At 38.6% G+C, this 17,527-nt stretch overlaps 1 protein-coding gene across 1 annotated transcript; it reads left to right on the top strand.

Annotated features, from left to right (window-relative positions):
• The first annotated feature begins 1,841 nt into the window (after positions 1–1,841).
• sec22a (SEC22 homolog A, vesicle trafficking protein) lies at positions 1,842–17,011 on the top strand. Its single transcript, XM_088931315.1, has 8 exons — positions 1,842–1,955; positions 4,334–4,463; positions 5,101–5,305; positions 7,685–7,848; positions 8,217–8,396; positions 12,451–12,569; positions 13,342–13,407; positions 13,847–17,011. Exons 3-8 carry the CDS (start codon positions 5,124–5,126, stop codon positions 14,045–14,047), a joined length of 912 nt encoding a protein of 303 aa, XP_088787441.1. The 5' UTR covers positions 1,842–1,955; positions 4,334–4,463; positions 5,101–5,123; the 3' UTR covers positions 14,048–17,011.
• Positions 17,012–17,527: the final 516 nt, after the last annotated feature.

The raw sequence follows: 17,527 nt of genomic DNA, 5'->3' as shown, positions 1-17,527 counted from the left end.
ATGAGATAATGTAATAGTTTATAACTGACTTTCTTATTCTTTCTTTTCAATAGCGGCTACCCATTGCATTCTCACTTGTTACTCTTTACTACTACTCTATAGCAGTCTAAAACTTAATTGAAAACTGCCTGCAGCTCTAGAGTATTAACACATACTCTGCTGGGTTCTGTTTAAGGCACTTCCTTTGAACAATATGCAGTCCAGCTACTATTACATGTGGTTAGATTGTAGTTTCCCCTGACTTCACAATTTATTTTTATAAAGAGTGGCCTGCAGAGAAGGCGATACCCTACCTTGGCCTTCTTTTGCGTCACACCTGGTGGTAAAACAGTAATGACTGTTCCATGTTGCTCCTATTAACAAAGTCACCATCTTCTGTGTCAGTCACTGACCCTGTAGCTCATTGTGATATTCCAGTGCCCACTGCCTTATGAAGGAAGACCATGTTATTCCCTTCTTGAGAGTGAAATGACATGTACTGCATCTTGGCTTATAATGAAAATACCTTTGCAGTCTCCCTGCGACAGAAGTCACATCCTCAATGGTCTGTCAAGTGTGTCATACTTAACTCCTGGAGTTCAGATCTCAATTATGGGTTTGGGTTGGTGTGCTTAAACATTTTACAACATGACCAGATACACTGCTTTAAGGTGTGAAACTCTTGTCGAAAAAGAGTATGGTGAATTGTATTCCAGTTAATCAAAATATTGGACTGAACAAACAGGGCTGTGGAATGGACTGGAAGTCTAAAGACGAGTCTGACAGCCTGTAGTTAATACAGCTCAGTGTTTTTGTAACAGACAAGCAGGTCACAAACCTACGTCCTGCTGGGAGACTGTACCCCAGGGCACGTCAAACTAGCACTGGGGTCAGTGCTCCGAAAGGCCCTAGAACAGGCTCAGGGGTATTCTTTCCACTTCATCCTGTAGCTCTGCCTTCTTCCTGTCTCTTGCAGCCTTTCTTATTTATGGCTGCCTTCACCATGCCTCATGTCAGAATAACGGGCTCTGCGTCTCAGATATATGCCGTTATCACTCCTGCTCCCAAGAAGAATATCTCTCTAACCGGTCTCTGTGAGCATCATTTCCTTTTTCTCTCAATCCGTTCACGAGGGGAACCGTCTTTAGGCCTTTGGCCTTGTAACTGTAGGGCTGCGGGTTCAAACCCCAGCTGGAACCCTGCCGCTGTGGCCTTCAACCTCAGACTGCTGCAGTAAAACACCCAGCTGTATAAATGGGCATACATGAAAGCTGCTTTCAATAAAGTTGTCAGCCAAATACATCAGTGACTGTATCTTGCCCATGATCACCTCTGTGTACCCTGTGAATCTCAAATAACCTGCAGGAATGATCACTGGGATATTTTTCTGAGAGGTGACCGGAGGGCTGCACAGCAATCCTTTAAGACACTTTTGGAAAAAAAAAAATCATTAGTAAACCCGGGTAAACTGCAACAAACCCCATCAGCTCCCGTGTAATAATAGCAGCTTAGCTACACATTTCTTTCGGCTACACATTCCTGTACAAAGGAACGGACATACCAGTGTCAATGTCCAGGACACTGAGTTAAATGATTTGTTAAGTCGATTCATCTCGGGTTTGTTGACTTTGTTAGTTTTTTTTTATGCTCTATTACCTGATTTCAGTCGATGTAAATATTTAATATTTACCACTTAGGCCTACTTACTCATCTAAAAAAAAACAAAAAAAACACCGAGCAAACCTCAGCGGTGCTGATTGACTAACCTGTGCAGGTGAAGCACACAGGCGCGAGGCGCAGCGTGAGCCGCGGCCGGGCACCCACAATGCAACGCGAAGGGGCCACGTAAACATATTCGCCCCGCCGTTGAATGAGGAAGGCGAGCATGGATGAAATGTAACTAAAGGGGGGGGGGGAAAAGAATTTCGCGAAAAAGGCTTTTCATCAGCACCCGTTTAACGCATGGTCCGTTTCAGGTCAGCATACTGATGAAATTCACTTACGCTTTTGCACGGTTTATCGCTCGTGGGCCTGCTTCTTTTCGCGGAGTTAATAACCCAGCGACGAGAAAAGCCTTTGGTTTTAGAGATCTCTTTCCGAGCGCAGTGTTTCTGCGAGGGAACTGGAAAAAAAAAACAACATTTAAGGTCTATCTCTTCTTCATTAGATGACCGTTCCCAGAAATGATTGTACTGCAGTAAGTGGGTATAGAGGGAGGCGGATTTGGGGATTGAGGGAGACGAGTGCATTTTATCTATTAATGTTAACGCTCGTTACTAACGCTATTACAGAAACGCATGCATATTTTTTTTAAAATTTATGGAAGTGAGGTTCCCTTATGTCTTGCTGCGGAGAGTTTAATTTTATTTTAGAAAGGCGATACCGTTACAGCTGCCGGCGACGTACAGTACAGCTGTTTTGTCAGTGGGGATCTGAGGTTTGTCCTGTGACTCGGTCTGCCGGTCTACTGCCTTCGTCAGGTGAACCTGCGTATCGTAAGGCGTCGCTGTGGCGAAATTATGCCAATGATGCAAAACATAAATGTCGGTTAAAGAGTACGATGGATGTAAAAACGGATTTGTTACAGTAAATTATCTTCCTGCAAGTCAGCACTCCAGGCGTCGCTCTAATGTTTGCCTTCACATATATAATGCGGAGAAGTGGTTTTGTGTTAGTTAATGCAGTCCCTATGGTAAGCAGTCTTGAGTTTTCAGAAATGAAATGTCAACACACATTACCGAATCCAGGCCATTTTTCCACACCTCCAACCACAGCTTTCGTGAGCATTAGATGAAACCCTTATTTCCCCGTTTTCATTTCGCCTGTGAATGCATGCGGAGTGCGAGGAGTCGCTCTTGCGCCTGTGCCCGATGATGTCCGAAACCTGTCCTGTCTGCCGAGAGCTGTGGTCGCACACGCTCGTTCTGCAGACATTGGCACGGCTGTTTGATGAGCCATTTCACGACGCACCGCTAAAGAGTTCCCAACAAAATTCAGCTCTGCAGTTATTTTTTCCGTGCGGGCTCTATGGCCGCCGGCTCACGGTGGTGTATATCCTCGGTGTGGCCGTGCCCGCTCGGGTACCGCGCTGAGGCGGGCTAGGACGTTATCTGCAGGGCGCCGGGACTCTCTTTCAGAAGCTGTCCAGGGTTACAGATTTTCCGCAGCGAAGACATCTTCTTGATGAAGTGCAGTATTCCATCGGGGTAATTGCGGAAATAAGCAATAAATTGAACAGACTGCTATATTGCCTTGGTCATCATTCCTTGATGTCCTACCCTGGAAGTATTTGTGTCTTGCAGTCATTTTACAGTCAGTCCTGGTTTCTGAACCAAGCGCATTGATTGTGGAGAACAGCTTGACAAGTACTGTAGGCCGGCAATGTCCATAGGACACAGGAAATGAGATGCAAGAAAAGTGGGTAGGCATTGACTTACAGTACTGTCTAATCCTGTCTGTGTCACACAGGCTTTCTTTTATTCTCAGGTTGCAGCTTGATTGGCAGGCATTTAAGGAATGCTTTATTCCCATTCCTGCCAGGCATTTTGTGATCCCTTCTCTTTCCCCGATGCTTGCAGTGTTGTGTTTGGCAAGTTTATACAGAGGTTGCTAGCGCTCTAATAAGCAGCCGGCACAATGATCCTCACCTCTGTGCTCCCGGGAGGACGAGTTAACCTCTGTTCATCCTCGCAGTGCTTGGAGATATTTGTTTTGAAGGGGAAGCTTGGATTCAGTTTCCTTTTGACTGGAGTGGGATTGTCTTAAATGTCTTCTTTATTCGTTGTCATCTGCTTCCCAATCAAGTGGCGATAGCTTTTAATTAACAGATGTGTGGAAGCCAAAGTCCTGCGTGTGTGGGGTTGTATTACTGTTGGTGAGAGGGCATACCTTGAGAAAAAGTCTCACGGTTGTTATGTCTGTTTGTCGGGGGTTACATTATTTGGCAGAAGGTCACCACAATATCAATGACCCTTTTTTTAGCGACAAAATATATATATTTTTTTGAATGGCGTGTGCATTAATTAAAATCCACGTTTCATTATGTAATACAAATCAAAATAAATTCCTACAAATACAGGAATAAAAACAGACATACATGTGTGCAGGTAATGGTGTATGTGTTGGCACCATATCTGAAGGAGCGAGGAACTCCTGAGAAGAGAGCTGGAGAGCAGGTGTTTTATACCTGCAGGTATCAAAACGGTTTGTTTTGTGTCTGCCTTCACCCTGCTACGAGTTTCATCCTGGTGGGTTATAGACTGGGAAACAAAAACAGACTAAGAGTCAATGGGAAGTCCACGAGGGTGCAGAAATACAAGTGTGAATGTGTAAAACTCCTTTCTTCTCTTGGCAGGTCGGGTCTCTTTAATGTCATCCCACAGGGTGGTGGTTAGTCTAATTGGTTCGGACTCTTCCAGCTGCTCTACGTTTTACAGGGTCGTTCAGCTCGGAAGGTGCTGTTCCAGCCCCCTCTCCAAAACACGGTACTTCAGTAATGGTTTCACAAAGCTCTTAATTTGTAATAATGTTACAGGTTCTCGTTTCTTTCTTTTTTTTTGCAAAACAGTATTCTAGGTTCGGTGCAGACTTTTAAAATGAAAAATAACCGCTGGCATTTGTATATCACTTTTCTTCCCGAAAGATATTTTGTGCTTGTGCGTTGTACTTTAATCTTGTAAGTCTTTAATGTGAATTTTCGTGTATTGCTAGGCTTGATTGAATCTGCTTCATTGAAATGTACTTTATTGGCTAGTTGGGAGACAGTTATTCTTATAATATTGGAAGTGCGTCTTCAAATCCATTTAGCCTACAGTTCGGTTAACCGCAGCAAAGTTTATCGCAGCCTTCTTGATATTGTATAAAGTGTATAGCCTGTGCTTTTACTTCAGTCTGTAGTTTTCTCTTTTTCTTATGTAAAGGCAAATCACGTTTGAACCTAAAAACAGAATGAAGAAATAAAATGTTTGCTAATGCTAATGGTTGTCTACGTTAGTGTCAAGTAGAAAGGGCTACTTGATTAAACTGTTTTTTTTATTAATGTAATTGTATTATAATCACTCTCTGCATTGAGATTAAAAGCCTAATAGATTTACCGACATTTCTTACCGCTGACTGTCGCAGGTTCCCAGCAAGCGCATTTTAAGATGTCTATGGTTCTGTTTGCCTCCGTGGTGCGGGTGAGAGATGGGCTCCCCCTGTCTGCTTCTACAGATTATGAGCAGGACAAAGGAGTTCAGGAAAGTAAGAAATACCTTAAGAGCCTCTCCAAAAAATTAAGCCAATTTCCTGACAGGTGTACATTGAAAACTGGACAATACAACATAAAGTAAGTGTTCGACCCAACATTTTCCCTTTCCCTAGTGTACAAGTATATTTAGGCGATATATATATTTCATGTTTTTTTATACCGGTAGCTTTGAAATCAGCAGTATCTTTTTGTCTCACATTTCACTTCTCCCAGGGTAAACATTGTGTTAAAAGATGTTTGAGTTGAGGTGAACAGTAAACCATCAAAAAGAGTTTTCAAGTTATCCGTTAATCTCCAGAAGATTTAAGTGCATCTCTTTTGAGGATTTTTAACTCAGATGTATGTTACCTCTGGGACCACTTTGGTGTTTCGCTTCTTAAGTTCTGACATTTGCTGTTCCATCATCACTTGACCTTTATAAAAGGAATAAAAGAACAAACCCCTCTCTTCCTTATGCTGTGAATGAGTTATGTATCTGTTACATTCCTCCAAGTTGACATTACAGCGCTTCCACAAATAGTTTTTTCATCGTTCCTGTCACCGCCATGGAGGAGAGTTATATTACCAAGCTCGTTATTTTTTATAAATGGTGTTTAACAAATTCAGTAAAACACTGTACTGTACATGCAGTGCCCTCCAGAATTATTCTAAAGTTCTTCATACATACGGTTGTTTTAGTAGCGTTGCACATTTGCAGAGTTAAATTGTCAAATTTAAGAACTGAAAACATGAAGGTCACAGTCATACACACCCATGCAGTATTTTTTGTAAATCCTCCTCTGGCAGGGATTACGCTGACAGGATAGTTTGCTGTGAGGTTTTGAACAGGGATTTTTCTACCATTCCTCCAGGTGGAATTGCTCTATGGTCTTCTAGCACTTTGACTTCCATTTGTGAGTTTCTTGAGTTTAAACCATGAATGTTTTGATCGGATTGGGGTCTGATGATTGGAATTTGCAGTCAACACCATTTCTTTTTTGTGTGCAGTTAACCATATCTTTGGTGATTTTGACATGTGCTTTGGATCATTATTTTACTGGACTGTACATTTCTAGACACGTGTCTTGGCATGTGCTGGAGTTTATGGTTTCTTTTATTTTAACCAAGGCTTCAGAACATATATATGCATAATAGAACCAACACCATATTTTATAACAAACATGTTTTTTTATCATTAGCTTAATCTTTTTTTTGCCTAACAAAATGCTGATGAGCATGTCCAGAAAGATCATTTCTTGAACACTAGACGGAGTTTCAATTATTATTCAGATGTAGTTTGGCAAATTTGAATTGCCTCTTTTTGTGGTTTATGCTCAGAAGAGGTTTCTTGCTTCCAGCACATTCATGCAGGCAATGTCGAATGGCGGTTTAAGTATCCTGAGAACGGAGAGCTCTTTGACCTTAGCCATGATGATGCAGGCAAATAGGAGGTTTCCAGTGAATTTCCAAAGAGCGGAATTCTGTTGTAGGCTTGCTTTTTGTTTTTTAGGAATTTATTTAAAGGGTACTTAGAGGTGTGATTAAATGTGACCCTCATGTTTTCTGTTATTTGGTTCATTATGTATGACAAATATGACTATGCTCTGCTATCTGCTATTACAGATTTAGTACACCATTGTTAAAATTTTTCAAGCAAGGCAATATGATGTTTTTTGGTACTATTTCAAGAATAAATCTGTAAGATGCTGTATGAAGATAAGAGCATTGCGCTGATCTCCTATTCCCTAGTCTTAAGTGTTTGTGTTCCTCCTCTTTTTTTTTCGGTTGTTATTGAAAGCCTCCCAGATAATTTGCCATCTTTTCCTAATAGAACCTGTTTTCCTAATAGAATCCATTGCCTTTCAAAATGACTTGAATGTAATTTTAAACAAAGAGAAAATGGGTTGTAGTGTGACATCAAATTGAGGTGGTTAAGTTGAATGACATGTTTATCGGGATTTTTTTTCCTAGTGTACTTTGTTTCTCTTTTTTAAAAATCTTTAAGGATCGGAAACCTTAACGTTCTATCTAGTGATAGGGAATAGACTCCCACATTGCTCAATTTGCAAGATGAAGTCTTGTGAACAGCCTTGAATTGAATGTGTTGAAGTTACAAAAAATCCTATTTTTACAGTTTTTGGGCAGCATTGCCTTTAACATGTCTTACTGGAATATCCCTACCTTGTTACTTACTGCAACAGTAATCCCAGTGCTCTAAATGAGACTTACTGTGAAGATTTATGGATAAACATCTAGGGTTGGTTTTATTTTGTCTCAAGAAAGCTTCCCACAATTCTCTGATGCTTTTATCTGTGTGGAATTGGTATCGGTATCAAATTAATACAGAGCTACTGCCTCACAGTGACAGGATAAACCCCTGAAAATATGACGAGAGCCCAGATTTCTCATTATCACAGTTTTCATGCCCTCCAGTACTTTTAAGTGTATTATTTCCCTTTGTCTCTCTTTGTGCTGTAGCTTTACGAGCTCTTTAGGAGTTGGGTATATGATGGTATGCACGGAGAATTACCCCAATGTCCTGGCTTTCTGCTTCCTGGACGAGCTACAGAGGGAGTTTATTGTTTCTTATGATACAAAGCGAATAAACAGCGCCGTTCGTCCATACTCCTTCATCGAATTTGGTGAGTGCCCTACATGTAAACGGTAGTTCTTGTGTTTGTCTTATATTTATGGTTGAAACAGCAGATCCAGGACCGTTTAGATCAATGAATTCAAATTAAAGTACAAATGCTTCATGAAGGCTGAACAGCCAAAGTGCCGTTTCTCCATTCAGTTTTTCAGCCCGGACTGTCCTTGACGTGTTCCTTTCCAGCCAGCGCACGTTGATGCAGCTCCCCTCTCGAACCTCTACAAGCATGTCTGTTTTTCTGCTTTGTCTCGCTCCTAGTTTTGAGAAATGGCTAGCAAACCCAAACACTGGACAAACTGTGCTAATTTTCTGTGTTTTTGTTTTTCGAAATTATCTGATGCTTCTTCTTTCCCACAAAAGATAATTTCATACAGAAGACCAAACAGCGGTATAACAGCCCTCGATCTTTGTCGACAAAGATGAACCTTGCTGACATGCAAACGGAAATCAAGCTCCGACCACCTTACCAGCTCTCAGCAGCTGATGTGGGAACAGTGAATGGCTTTTCACACCCCTCCACTTCCAAATACAAGGGCATAGGTAAGACCTTATTTTAAAAAAGCTTCACGACTGTTTCTAATTAGTTTAATTGTAAGTAGATGTGACTTTTCCCCATCAGTGAAGAAGCAGGTTTCTAACAGTACAAAATGTGAAAAATAATTGAGTCGTGGTTGTCTGGAACAAGCAACCAGTGATCAATGAGAGCTCCTGCATCTAGAAAAATAATCGACAGAGAACATGAAGATCGCAAATGGGAGGAAGGCATGCATTGCTCTCGCTTATTTGGTTGCTAGTAGATAAATGATCCAAAGATCTCATCCAGCCATTTATTTAAGCAAGTCGGGTCAGTTTCTATGGCATAGCTGGGCAGCTTGTTCAAGATTCTCTCAACCCTCTGCTTTTGAAAGTACCTCCTGTTCTCCATTTTAAATGCACTTTAATGGTCACTTGTGTCCTGTGGCTTGTGTTTCCCTGCTGATCCTGAGGTAGTACATTTGGTTGACTTTCTCGTTGGTTTTAAGAATTCTGAGTACTATAATTGGATCCCCTCGTATTCTTCTCCGTACAAGCCTTCGGTTCTTTTATCCTGTCAGAGTAGGATATTCCCTTTAACCTGAAGATGTATCTGGCCTCTCTTCTCTGGACAGATTCCAGAGCACTAATATATTTTTTTGTAATGAGGTGACCTAAATTGTACACACTATTCTTAATTAGGCCTTGCTAGTGCTTTGTGGAACCTCAACTTAAAAAAAGCATACAGGAATGTTATATCTTCCCCACAGTGTTTAGAACAGGGCTATTAAACTCAGTTTCAACATCGTTGGTTTAATTATTTAATTCACTGCACAATTATAATACTTATAACAAGGCTCCAAGGTTAATTTATAGGTTATTAGTTTTAATTAAATGAATGTATTTTAAAATTAAAATTCTTTATAGGAAATCCTTTTTGTGTCTAATTTAGAAAATAATTAGGTTAATTGTTTAATTGACTACTCAGGTTGGAACAAAAACCAGAAGAGACAAGATCCTGGGTTTCATACCCCTGGTCTGGAAGATGTAAATGATATATCAACATAAATATCTTTGAAAATGTCTTTAAAGATAAACATCACTGACATTATTTTTCATAAATAGCTTCTTCAAGTTTGGTGTTTCCCATCTTATAGTTTGCTTTTGCTACCTGCATGCCACACTTTGCTCTTACCTGGTGTTTGCAGCTAATACTCCTACTTTTATATCATCTATGGAATAAAGTAAGCTGTGTTCCTAAGACAGATTCCTGTGGTACTCCGCTAATTACATCACTATCATTTTAGCATTCAGGCTATCTTTACTCTGTTTTCTGTCCATTAATCAGTTCTCAATCCAAACAAACATTTCCATGAATGCTTACTTTCTCCAAATTGAAAATAAATCATAATGAGGAACTTAATTGAAAGCATTCGGAGGATTCTAAATATACCGTGTCATTTACTGAACTTCATATTCATTAATACCATTGCTTGATTGAAGAACTTTCAAGTTAAACAAGACTTTTCTTAATGTTGTCTATTCCCTCAAATTCTGTTAGCATACAGTTGGTCTGTTTCAGTTGTGTTTACCAATACTATAACCATAAATGTAATAACAAACACATCTTTATCAATAATTAAGTGGTTTAATGTTGTTCTAATGTTTTGGGATACCGTTGGCACTGCATTATTAATGTTCTGTATAAAGTGTCTGGAGTAAGTGCTGGAGAGTTTAACAGTCTATGAACAGCATCTCTTCAAAATCTCCCATACAGATACCTTCCTATTGATTATTTTTATTACAGAAAACCACATTAGAATTTATATCTGAATTATGTTGTCTATCGTATACGCCTAACACTATGCTTTTTGCAGTCTTTGCATAGATTCTGAGACCTTTGATTCATATATGTTCCATTTCTGTGCCTGAATACTTTTTTATTAATAAGGCCGCTTATTCCCCTCTGTCATCTTTCCTGTCTCTTCTGTGTGCTTTGTCTCCACTAATGTTGTAATGGTCATCATCTCTTTCCATTAACCACTTTTCACTGAGTTCAAACACATCATGATCATATTCTAATGCAATTATTTGTATTTCTTGTGTTTTCTGTTTTAGGTGTAAGTACTTCCACATAGGATTTGTGCCATTTTGTTCTCATGGCTGAATGCTCTGTAAATGCTAAGGTGTTTGCTAAATGAAACATGACCATAATGGTGTATCTTTCTCAACCAAAATGGTGGCAAGAGTTTATACTTGGCATACATCTGCAAAAAGCCACACCTTCTACAACTTAGCTCTACATATGTTTCTGTGATTAAGTATTATGTCAGGATGGCAGCGGTGAAATATCATAATGCAGGCACAAGATTCAATTGATTCTGTTCATGATCGGATTAACCAGTTAAAAACATATTTAATTATTATAATCCTGGCATGAATACAATTCAATTATTGCCTCATAAACCATGAGCTGTTTGACAGTCACTATTTTCAGTCAGCATTCATTCAGTTTAAAATGTTCAAACCTAGTATTCCTTTGTACAAAATGCAGTGCAATCTGCAATGCAAATGATAAAAGCTTTATGTAAACTGCTGCTGGAACACTGTCAAGCCAATTAATTCTAAATATTGTAGGTATAAGTGCTTGGGCAAAGCATATGTATAAGTGACATTTCTTCCCTTTTCATCTTCTGTGATGACAACATATGGTTCTGTGTAACATTGATTACTATAAGCACAGGCATTGTCATGTGTCTGTACTAGTTTGTACTGCCCCTATGTGGTTAAATAGAAACATAGCAACTTTTGAAAAAGAGTTTTCTCCTTTTCTACTTTTGAAACATATCTTTGTATACACACCTATCACAAAACTTTTTATTGGTATAGCAGCATTGTGGCTTATTTATTCAGCTCTGGCTAATATTTGTGTAATTAGGTAGTGCTATTAGTTATACACCAATTCAGCACAGTAGTTTTATTTCTGCAAATGCCCAGTCAGGTTCCTTGGTTAGAAGCAGATACATCTTTATCACTAAAACGTCATTTCAGTTCTGAGGCTAAAGGAAATTTGGCTGGATGTACAAATAATCAAAGTTTTATTATGCTAAAGATATAAATTGTTTTTTACAATGAACATCCATTCCATAGAACCCCAGTTCAATATTTTATTACATGACTGTTAACAATGGCATTTGTTTGTGCGTCATGGTTTCACATAGTGAAGACACTTTAGACTCTTTCTTAATTCTAACTGTGATTCTTTTCATATCCTGCCATATTGTTTTACTGTAGTGCTAAATAACAAGGTAAATTGATTTGAGACTATCAAAACCTCTTGCAGTTTTAATTTTTTCTTTAAAAAACGATTCTTTACAAACTGACAAGTACGTCTTTGCATGTATTTCTCATTGCCTTGCGTACCCCTAGTTTGAGTTGGTGCGCCCCACTCTGCATTGACTTTCTGCTTCATTGACTTCAGTGTTAGCCCCTTCCTTCACACTCCACTGACCCAGGCAGAATGATTTAAATAGTGTTCTGGAGCCTTTGTCCCCACATGTGGTGCAGACCGGAGCAAACTTTCTTTTCACACTTTGTCACACACCTCTCTCGGCTGCAGACAGAACTGGGCCGTGTCAGAGGGGAACTGTGAGCACTTTGTCCTTTACACGCAATAAGTGCATTAGCACTAGATAGCATTGAATAAAGGCGTTTTTTGTTTCTTTACATTGAGGGTCTATAGACTTTTAGTCCTTTCTTTGAAAGCGTGCATTGTCTTGATTTTAGTGAAGCAGGTTTTTAAAAATGTAAGCAGTTTCTGACTTGAGCAATAGGCAGATGGTTTGAAAATGGCCAATATGAGTTCCAGTATGTTTTGAGTAAGAACCTAGGTTCGTTTCCAGGACAGTATCCTCTGTATGACTGGCCCGTGAAAAATAGCTGATTGCTGCCCCACTTAATATATTTCTCTGGCTACATTTTGCCCATGGTTATATTTTAAAGTAGTAGATGTCTAAATGTAGTTCAGAATTGCAAGTATATGAAATGATAAACTAATTTTTACAATTTGTTTCTGTTGTAGCACCCAACCAAATGCTTGAGCCTGTGACGTTGGCTGGAATTGTCTCTTGTGTACTAAGCCTTCTCTGTGGGGGTCTAAATTTAATCCGCGGAGTTCATGCCATAGAAAGTATATTGCAGGTATTGTGCATTGATGATGGGTCCATCACATTCAATTTAAGTAAAGCAGAATGAATGAAAATAAATGATTCTAATGTAATCTTTACCTTCCTATTTCTGTTACACAAATGTGCATGTTGAACCACAGACAGAGCAATTAAAGGTTTATTTTCACTTTTAAAATTATGTGATGTAATAACTTAATTTCCAGACTAATGAGACAAAAGTTAAAAATCAGATGAAATGTTTTCATTTTCAGTGTAGGTCAACAGAATCTATCCCGGCAAAGAAAACTGGAACAGATTAGTTTGAGGATATTGGTTCTGTTATGTTCTTCAACCTTGATAAGAGCATCTGCTAAGCAAATATTAGCCAGGTGCATGAGACAGAAAGTATGTGTTGGCATCAGTTTTATGATTTTTAAAAGTTTATTTTACTTTTTACTTATTTTACTTAAAATTAAGAGTGTCCATGTGTAATAACTATAAGATTAATCAAATTCCAAAACCTTTAACAAAGATTATAACTGAATGACTGGACCTCTGAACATGGTACAGATCACTTAAAGCTTTTGTGTGAATTGTTTTCTTTAAATATTAACCCTCTTATAAGATTTTAATTGTTAAATTTTTAAAGAGCAAAGTTTTTAAAAAATCCTCCGATTTTATGATGGTAGTTTATGACTTTTAATATAAATTGAATAAATATCTTTAAGTCATATAATACTTAAAATGGTGGCTACTAATTTTTTTCATGTGTAATATTAAGTGTTCTGTTTTTTTCTAATTTACAGAATGAGGATGAAGACTTTAATTATGTTGTTGCCTTTTTCCTTGGAAGTACTGCCTGTTTATATCAGGTTAGTAAAGGCTGTCAAAAGTATTGAAAATAAAGTATTGACAGGAGGATAACTCACATATTGCACTTAAATCTTAAGTATTGCAATTTCCCCTTCCTCTTTGTCCATCTGGCTTGAATCCCAGTTTTATGTACGTTTTGGGATTAAAGGCAGAATTTATTTTCCTTTTTTTTACGTCTGATGTAGTTCAGAATTATACAGCATCCCTTACCTAGGAAGTAAGAAAATCCTCCATACCTCTCTGAAAAAATTGTAAGAATCGTGGAAATCATGGACAGGATGAGCAATCTTCAGAATTTCAATACATAAAGACACAAGTTGGATTAAACGGGCTGTAATTTCAGAATCATGTATTTGCATTTATGGTTTAAAAATGGTTGCAGCACTTTATAGCCATTACTCTGGCTATAAAGTGCTAATTAATTTACTCTCTTTTCAGTGTTACCTCTTTGCCTACTGCACTGTATGGAGGAACATCAAATCTTTCCTGGCCTTTGCTTTAATCTGCCTGTGCAACATGTACTTGTATGAACTGCGAAACATGTGGCAGATCTTATTTCATGTGACAGTGGGAGCTTTCACAACACTGCAGATAAGACTGAGGCAGCCTCAAGGAAAAGCTCCCGACTACAATGTGTAAGACGAAAGCCGCTTGAAACACCTGGGACGCTGAAGTAGCTGGAGAAAACTGATACCTCTCAGGAACAAAATAAAGGTTCTGCCAAATACCGCATCATCTTCATGCTCAGATAGTGACTTCCTGAAGAGCCTTGGAAGAACTTGAAAGGAGAAATTGGTGACTTAAATGTTATGGAAATGTATGTTCCATAGTTGGGAGTCTCCACAGTTCGTAATGAAAGTTACAGTATATGCATTGCAAGTCTTACTTTTGCTTAGAACCACAACAAATGATGTACATTTTCAGGGCAGAGCCCTGACCAGACCTGGTCTAAACTCTGGCCATAACAAAAGAGTTTTTTTCTTTTGTCTATGACTGAATTTATTTAATCCGGGAAATTAAACCGTGAAGCTATTTATTTAATTTTACTGAAAGTGGCAATTGATAAACTGTTCATCTACAATACCTGAAGGTTTTTCATGCCAGATAGGCCTTGGCATATGCTGTGAATCCTAATTAAACCATTCTAATAAAATATGCAAGAAATACGCAGAAGGTATCATGGATATGTCTAAAGTCGTAACCTGAGCTCCATTGTTAGGTTTATCTCTGAATTGCGAAAAAGCCATTTTCTTTCGTGCAAAATACAAAAATTGAACAAAACTGGAAAATTATAAAAGGTGCTGTATACTTTTGACCTCTTAAAATCAAATCTTTTTTATTTCATGTAACTTACTGCACTTCAAACTCACAATTATAGCCCCCCTGAAAAAGTCTCTTGTTCTGCCTCACTGCTCTTGGGTCCTGGGCCCAGTTTTGGACTGGGTTTTTGGATGCTCCAGTTCCTGCTCACCCTCAGAAGACATACTGTCTTGGTCAGCTGGTCCCTGAGCTGTCAGTGTGTGTGCACATGTGACCTGTGATCGACTGGCCTCCTGTCCAGAGTGCAGCTTCGCCTATTGTCCTGTGCTTCCAGGATCAGTGCCACATAGCTGTGGAAGACGAGGGGAAACTGTAGTACGTTTAGGACCAAAAACAGTGTCCCTTCCTTACGTAATGGATAGAGGGAGTCTGGAACAAGCAGCCCAGCCATGTTGTTGAAGCCAATACCCTGGCATCTTTCAGGAAACAGCTGGATGAGGTCCTCGGATCTGATCCTTGGATTAGCTAAATATCAACAGGGCTAGATGGACTACATGGCCTCTGATTTGTTCAGACTTTGCTCTGTTCTGTACCTCTGGTGAAACTCAAGGCTACGCTGCAGCTAGTCCTGGCCCTAGGAGCTGCATTATTGATGCAAGTTTCAATGTGGGCTTTGAAGTCATCATGACTCCTCACGATTTCTCCTATAAGCTTTCCTGTTTTGTTAAACCCTGCACTGAATCTCAGATGTGGGCTGGGAATTTAAATTTGACCTAAAATGTTACACCCTGCTCCTTAATGTTGAAATGGAATAATAATAAAACTTCACTGGAGGCAATCGTTTAGTTAAACTGAGCGGTGTAAAAATGTTTTTTATTTCTCACTTTTGCATTTTGAAAGATGTTTCATATGAAAGATCATAAAAGTGTGCAATTTCTAGATGCATATCCTCCTTCCTACTGTATAAAAATACTTGTCCTTCAAGTATATTCAACATTTTACCCTTAATTTAATGTAAGTGATTAATTTTAAAAATGCTGTAGTAATTGAGTAATTTCTCTGTAATTATTAGATATGTCTCTTAATTCAATAAACCATAGCCATCAGATTATATTAAGAGAGCAAACTCCTCAAGCTGGCTGCTTGTAAATGGGAGCATTGGTCCAATCAATTTTAATGGTTTTTGATAGAAAAAGAATTAATAATGGGGTTAATAATGATTTTAAAAAAATTCTGAAGAGCATTTCATTTGTAAATTGAAACATGAAGGCTGCCTCTTGATGTACCTGAGCAGTACGTTTGTATTGATCAGTGTGATGCAAAATTCCAAAAGCTTTTCCTTTTGTCAATGATGGTGGTTTTCCCATATTCACTTCCATCTCCACGAGTTGTAATTCCCAATGGCTTGTAATTCCCAATTCCCAATGGAGGAAGATGAAAGGGAATCCACTCATGGGTTTGGAGTGGACGCATCATGATGGTGAGCTCTGTTTTTTGTTCCCGAAGTTAAACATCAACAGCACATCTTTTTATTTTAATATGTGTCAATATGTAATCTTCACAAGCTGAGCTTTATAATACGTGGTTCAGTATGACTTCTGCGACTGAATGTTTACAGAATGTCATTTTCCTCCTATTTTTAGTCAAGAGGAAAATGTCAAACTATATTTACCTGTTGCTAAAGCAATGATTGCTGCTGTCATGAAGATGTGCATACTGTAGCTGTGAAATAGGTGTCCGGGTAAATTGAATTTACTCCTCAATTATTGCAATGTGGTTGCATAGTTGTGGTGTAGCCAAAGTTAATTTTTAAAATAGTTTTCACTTTAATTATAATAGGTTTCAGAAGTTCCTTCATTAGCAAAATAAGTTTGGGATTCTATTGTCCCTGACTCAGTCGTTGTGTATCAACGTTTTCTGCTACATTGGCACTGCAGAGATTTAGTATTATTAGTAATAAAAGTGTCTTGCGAGTTTATAGTTTTCCTCCAGTGCTGCGATGTTGGTACAGTATATGCAGGTCCTAATATTTTGGGTTGTTCCTTTGTGTTTGATCTCTTGCTTTCTCACAATAGGGTATATTATCCTGAATTACTGTATGAACAGCTGAGAACAAAATATTTGCAATATAAAGTGAACCTCACCTGGAGAGTGTTCTTTATGATTGTAGAATTTGTGTGTAGATGTATTCTGTTGTTAAGACATGGCAGAATCTTTTAGGAACAAGCTAGCATTTAATGTGTAGTTTCGACTGATACCTGTTTTACACAGCTTGTGGAACAAGAATGACTGCATGTCATTTCTGTCACTGAACATTTTAATCAATAAACTACAGGAGCAAAATATTTTATATCTATCGTGTCTAATGATTGTGAGGCTGCCTTTGTGTTGAACATAAAAATGTGTACTTACTGATTTACTCATTTAAACCTGATGGTGACATCACTGCGTCAGGCAAGGTTTATCCTGTTCCACTTTATCAGGCCAAGAACACAGGAGTCATTTCAAAGTTCAGTATTTGCATCCAACGATAGAGATTTCAGGTTCTGAAATAGAATTATAACAAAATGTGAGAAGCGTGGACAAGTACTGCAACAGGGAATGAGTAGGCTCATAGACTAACCATCTTGACATTTGACATTTCCTGCAAGATTGGGACAGTTTAGCTTGGTTGACTAGAACTCCATTGACATTGTGAACTGAGGAAAACATCATACTAATGTCAGGTAGGAAACTTAATGTGACCAAGGGCAATCGGACAGTATTCTAAAGGAAGATTTGGTCATTTTTATAGTATAGTTTAAAATTCAAATCATGTGTTCCTCTAGTATATAAACTTCAGTACAGCCCGGTCCTGCA

The sequence above is a fragment of the Atractosteus spatula genome, chromosome 13, assembly GCF_055471065.1.
Source record: "Atractosteus spatula isolate fAtrSpa1 chromosome 13, fAtrSpa1.hap1, whole genome shotgun sequence".
NCBI classification, from domain to species: Eukaryota; Metazoa; Chordata; class Actinopteri; order Semionotiformes; family Lepisosteidae; genus Atractosteus; species Atractosteus spatula.
Note: the sequence above shows the minus strand (reverse complement) of the source record. Positions and strands in the feature narration are given on the sequence as shown.

Coding starts and splice junctions, on each gene's coding strand:
- sec22a (XM_088931315.1), top strand. CDS start 5,124: ATGTCTATGGTTCTGTTTGCCTCCGTGGTGCGGGTGAGAGATGGGCTC. Junction 8,397..12,450: donor TTCCAAATACAAGGGCATAG/GTAAGACCTTAT, acceptor TTTCTGTTGTAG/CACCCAACCAAATGCTTGAG. Junction 13,408..13,846: donor GTACTGCCTGTTTATATCAG/GTTAGTAAAGGC, acceptor CTCTCTTTTCAG/TGTTACCTCTTTGCCTACTG.